The sequence below is a fragment of the Erpetoichthys calabaricus genome, chromosome 12 (genome assembly GCF_900747795.2).
Source record: "Erpetoichthys calabaricus chromosome 12, fErpCal1.3, whole genome shotgun sequence".
NCBI classification, from domain to species: domain Eukaryota; kingdom Metazoa; phylum Chordata; class Cladistia; order Polypteriformes; family Polypteridae; genus Erpetoichthys; species Erpetoichthys calabaricus.
The window spans coordinates 85,120,646-85,126,645 of record NC_041405.2 but is presented as its reverse complement, the minus strand read 5'-3'; the positions used below and the strand labels follow the sequence as shown (position 1 = coordinate 85,126,645).

The 6,000-nt window shown below is 36.7% G+C and overlaps 1 protein-coding gene across 1 annotated transcript in view; it reads right to left on the bottom strand.

The window, feature by feature from the left end:
• Window positions 1-2,059: 2,059 nt before the first annotated feature.
• The window catches only part of LOC127529914 (adhesion G-protein coupled receptor G2-like), a 65,500-nt gene continuing 61,559 nt past the window's right edge, over window positions 2,060-6,000 (bottom strand). Inside the window, exons 13-15 of the mRNA XM_051935179.1 lie at window positions 4,172-4,273; window positions 2,916-3,077; window positions 2,060-2,472 (exon numbers count right to left, since the gene is read on the bottom strand). Of these exons, the coding sequence (XP_051791139.1) occupies window positions 2,345-2,472; window positions 2,916-3,077; window positions 4,172-4,273 (392 nt within the window). The 3' untranslated portion in view covers window positions 2,060-2,344. The remainder of the gene's footprint in view (window positions 2,473-2,915; window positions 3,078-4,171; window positions 4,274-6,000) is intronic.

The following is a 6,000-nucleotide window of genomic DNA, read 5'->3' as shown; positions in this document are numbered from 1 at the left end:
ACAGACTGAGAAGATCTTCCCTCCCCCACACTATGCGACTCTTCAATTCCACCCGGGGGGGGGGGGGAAACGTTAACATTACACAAAGTTATTGACTGTTATACCCGCCTTGCACTCTCCACCTTGCATTTTTTTTAAGTTGCACTGTGTTTTTATCACTCTTTAATTAATATTGTTTTTATCATTATGCTCCTATTGGAGTATGTGAATTTCCCCTTGGGGATTAATAAAGTATCTATCTATCTATCTATCTATCTATCTATCTATCTATCTATCTATCTATCTATCTATCTATCTATCTATCTATCTATCTATCTATCTATAAACATTTAGTATCCTGTGACATTTTGATACAAAAACAAAAATATTGGCAGCATGTTGTTGTCTGTGCAATGTACTTTTTATACAATCACCCATATTCAGAACTTTAAGCAACACTTAGTTCGGATCATTCTTATCACAGTGCCACACTACTGTATATCACAGTCAGTCAGTCAGTCATTTTCCAACTCGCTATATCCTAACACAGGGTCACGGGGTCTGCTGGAGCCAATCCCAGCCAACACAGGGTGCAAGGCAGGAACAAATCCTGGAAGGGCCCCAGCCCACCGCAGGGCACACACACAACAGACAAAGCGACAGTTTAGGATCGCCAATGCACCTAACCTGCATGTCTTTGGATTGTGGGAGGAAACCGGAGTACCCGGAGGAAACCCACGCAGACATGGGGAGAACATGCAGACTCCACACAGGGAGGACCTGGGTCTCCTAACTGCGAGGCAGCAGCACTACCACTGCGCCACTGTGCCACCCACTATATCACATCTTTGTTTTAAAACATATTACTGTAAGATTTTTATCCTTAGTCAGAGCTGTGCTTGCATGACATTAGAAACATTTTTGTTTTTATATTGTAGTTACTGGAAATTTTTATCAATACTTACTTCATCAAACATATGTTTAGGATGATATAGTAAAACAGTGATTAGTACTGCTACTTCACATATTTAGTGTCCAGGGTCTGAATTCTAAGCCCAGCTGCTTTCTGTGTGTTGTTTGCATCTTCTTCTCGTTACCCTGTGGATTTTCCTCAGACATCCTCAACGACATGATGGTTAGGTTAAGTAGTGACTATACAGTAGCCCATTGTGAGTGAGGGTGTATGCTTGACAGTGAATTTCATTGGGCTGGTGCCCTGTTCATCTCTCTATCTAGATTCAATAAATTTGGACTTCATATATGTTACAGAGTGCTAAATACTGTATGGCACTCTCTGATGAGCTGCACAAAAAGCAGTCCTGAACATTATATTAGTTATTAAAATAAACTGCAATTTAGTCCAAATTGTATTTCTTATTTAAGTAAACCTTCTTGCCAAAATTGGTGAAACTTTTGAAGTCTTATGTCATGGCTACCTGTTAAGTATATATATCATATATATTATTTATTTATCATAAAAATAAACATTTACCAGTACTGTATGGATATGGAAATATTTTAAACAAGGTTGACAAAAACAGTGATTGGCTCAAATATGTTAACTTCTTGTTTGATTCTTTGTTATTATTAAAACATAAATCTGGATGGCCTATCCTCATACCTAGATCATATAAAAATTCAAAGACCTGAGATTTCATGTTAATATCTTCTACTTCTTACTAATCTAAAGACCCATGAATCTGTTAAATTTCTTTCTTGGAAAAAATTAAGTTCTATCTACCTACCTATTGTATACAAACAGTCTTTTGTCTTTGCTGCTTCAATTCTTCATTTATCTTCTGTACACAGAGGTGCCATCGATTACAACATCCAAGTCACTCCTGGAAACCCACCGTTTTATCTCCTGCATTTCAGGTACGCGGCCACTGTATTGAATTCTTTTAAATTGACTCTTTTGTACTTACCGTACTGGTGCTGTGCATGTGTCAATTTCTATGTACCTTCAGCTTGTTGGTTTAACACATTACTTTGCATTTTTATGCTCTTTATGTAGCATTATGAAGGTGAACCCTATGAAAGGTGCAATATAAAATAAACATGGAAAGATTGAAAACTGATTGTCTTTATTTTAATACATAATTACAATGACTGAATTGAATCTGTGCAGAATATGGGTTGCAGGTTACAGTGAAAATCATAATTATTAAAAATCATTACCTCTGTACATTATTGTGATAAAGTATGCATTGTGATATTCATATCATTGATTGATATAGTTACTGACTTCATTCCCATACATTTTGGATTAAAAAGTGTGAAATGTAAAGCAAGGAGATTTATTACATTCATGGCTCACAAAGAAACTGTTGGATGATTGGCTTCATTTGAAGATCCACGTTCAGTGTCAATGGCTCAGAGTGTTGCCCCAAGATTCCTGACTGTGCACACAAATAGGGGATACTCGAAATCCACTGGCACTCACAAATCGATGGTGGGCAGAAGAAAGTGCCACGCTGTATTCATATAAGAGATCTACAAGATAATATATAAACCATCAAATTAGGGGGATGCTTATAGACACTGAGGAAGATATAGTTTACATTTATGTTGTCTTTTCTCACCATCTTACTGCTTTGTGCTATAAGCAAACTGAATTTCACTACCAGAATTTGGTCTAACAGATGCACAAGGGAGTGGACAGAGGACTATAAAACTGATGCAATTTTCTGCCATCCTATTAGATCTTTGAACAACTGAAAGCTCTAAAGTTTGTTAAATATTGGAATTATCACTAAATATATCTGAATTATGGGTCAAAGATACATTTTCAACACTAAATATAAAAAGACACATTTCTATTGCCATGGTAAGTCAGTTGTGCTACTGGAAAATGCATAAATTCAAACATTTCTAAGGTGGAATAAATATAGATGAATACTGATACAGTAAAGCAGTCAAGGTACTTATTTATTTACCATTATGTAGTCCATTGGGCAAAGTGAACTTTCTACTTGACTCTGATCCATTGGATGTACTGCTGGTGGAGTTTGACTTGTCAGACTTCACTGATTTCACAGATGGGGTTCGTGCAATGTTATTCACCTTCGATTTGCCATTAGTTGCTGATCTGCTCCAGTCTAAAGATAGTTTTTAATATTAAATTTATCATAAGAAGTTGAACCTTAATTTACAATGCAATAACCGTACAAGGGTTTGTACATTGAGAAAAGACTGCACCTTCACAGTATACTAGATCAGTGTGGCCACTACAGCACAGGAGACGAAAAAGCTTTGCAGGGAGATTAGAGACTGGAAGGTCTATAGTCACTTAAAATTGCTAATCGATATTCCACTTTTAAAATGTTCAATGAGACATCCTCACGAAACACAAATAAAATGACTGATAGATGCATCCTTTTTCACTGTAAAATAGGAAAAGAAAATCCACCCCAATCATTTGCGTACTGATTTCATTCACGCTATCAGACAGTCTTGTTGTGTTTGACTGTAAAATTTTAAAGGAACACCTATCTTCCTCATCCAATATTTTGGGATTTCATCCACAATCACAGCTTCAATCCTTTTGTCAGGGAAAATTTTTAATTTGTGTTATTATGGGGCAGGAGCTCATTCTTCGATCTGGTTGGTGTTCCAGCAAACGTGAACAACATGTCCTTGTATATCTCTCGCTCATTAGTAGTGTCCCCTGTCATGCATTCCTTCTTTCCTTCAGCACCTACTGTCTGTATTTTAACACTTCACCCTTTATATCTAGCTAGCTCAGACATCTTCTGTGTTAAGAAGTCTTTTGTAGCACCTTAAGGTAACCTGCTATTGGGCCTGCTGTTATGCTTCATTTATTCTTTCATTCATTTTCAAGCCTCCTTTATTCATAAGCACAGTTGTGGGATGGTGAGCATTAGAAAGCAAGAAATTGTAATAATAAGAAATAAAAGACATAAAATAAATTGTAAAAGATCCAAAGTGTAATAAAATATAATGAGGAAAATTTTCATTCACCACACACGCAGTTCTATTCTGTATTATTGTATTTCTGGAAAGTCAATCAATCTTTCTTTTTATGGCAACTTTTATTTATACTTGACAACATTATAAAATAAAATACAGGAATTCTGGTCAAACATAATTAGAAATTAACCTTAAATGAGTGTCATATAAAGGTTAGTGAGAATGTGAATCTCAAATTTAAACAATAGAAGAAGAGGAGTACCTGAGTAATCTTCCAGTCGGAACCGGCCACAGCACAAATGGATCCTCCATTGCTTTCTGACATTCTCTTTCATTAGGCAGTGAAACAAAAAGATGAAGAACCCTGAAAGAGACTGTCTTATAAATCGGATGATAACTGGATACCAGTTTAATATCTGAACATCTCAAGAGCTAAACATTGAGATACACAATGAGGTTAGGATTAGAATAAAGTAAATTCTGAGTACATTAAACAATAATTACAACTACTGAATTAAGGCCAGTACTAAAAAACAGATGGAAATTCCTCATATTCCTTAGGTCCCGACTGCTATGTGCAGTGTTCAATGTGCCGAGTTTTATGTTTGCTTGTTAAGTCCTAACTCCATCATAGCGTAAAGACACTGAAGTCTGAAATTTATCAGAAAACAATAGTGTGTAGGGAACACAGTAAAATCGGAGGCTTTATTTACCCAATCAACAGTGGTTGGCATTGCAATGGGGTACTGGGATGGCAAAGAGGTGCCAGATCAAAAAGGGTCATAAAGGGGCAAGACAGGAGAAGGGTATGGCAAAATGTATCTAGTAGTAGGAAAGTTCCTTTAGACACCATTGCAGATCAAACAGCTGAAAGGGGAAATGATGCCCTGTAAGAGCACAGCGTGCCCGAGAAGAGTAAAGAATAGGGGCACTAACATATATAGGAAATCGTGCCCTCGTTAGAAGCAGTTATGGGGAATGGGTAGAGGCCTTGGTTAATTCTTACAAACTGCCAGATGTCAGCAGCTCAGGTTCCTCTAATAGAAACAGGAGATGTGACACACTCCGGAAGTGCCTGACCCTTTACATTTATATTGGGGCTCAGGAAGACAGGGAATCCTGGGGTTGCCTGAGGGAGGTCTTATGTGGAAGGCCACAAGACTTTCTGGGATCATTTCTGTCTGTAGAGTATTGAGGTGGGTTAAGACAAGTGGTAAACAAAAGACAGTAAGTGTAAAGACAGAATGGAGTGAGAGAGAGGAAAGGTAAAAGGGTGCTGGTGCTTTATGGTGGCCTTTTTGTTCACTTCTCACATGTTTTTATTTTATTTTTTTTGTTTAATAAAATACCTTCTGTACTGTAAATCTTTGGTTTCTTTGTCTCAATGTCTCAGTTAGAACATTATAAGGATCCCTACCATTGTCATAATTATACATATATACAATATCTTCAGAAAGTGTCCAGACCTGTTAATTTTTAACACATTTTGAAGCAACACTCAAAATTCCAGAATGACATAATGAAAATAAGATTTTACAAATGTTTACAAATTTGTTACAAATGAAAAAGTACACTATCACTCGTACCTTCTTTCTTCTATAGCTTTATTTCCAGTGAGGAAAAAGAAAGTCTGATGTGAACACAAACAGTTTAAAAACACTGATGGAACTGTGACTACATAGAAACCCTGCAAAAGTGTTTCCTGAGGTTCCAGAAAGGTGATTGTGGTGTGATTTTAGTGGTGACAACATTCAGGTGGGGTATGTGATCAGAAAATAGTGATTTTTGTGGATACAGAAAACAAGTGTCAGGTTTGCATAGGGATAGCTGCCACATTTAAAGGGGATGACAAGGAGAAGAAACGTAACCAAGCAAAAAAGTTAAAACCAAAGATCATTCCTATTGAATTTCAATACCAAAATTTACACCCAAAATTCACTGTAAGAGGAATAAAAGCAGACATCAGCAACCTGGAAACCTTCATAGCTAAACTAACATATGCACAAAGATAGATTTTTTCTTTGATTATCCACAAACATGGACAGTAATGCATAGATGATTCTCAACCACATAACATCTGGCACCACATAC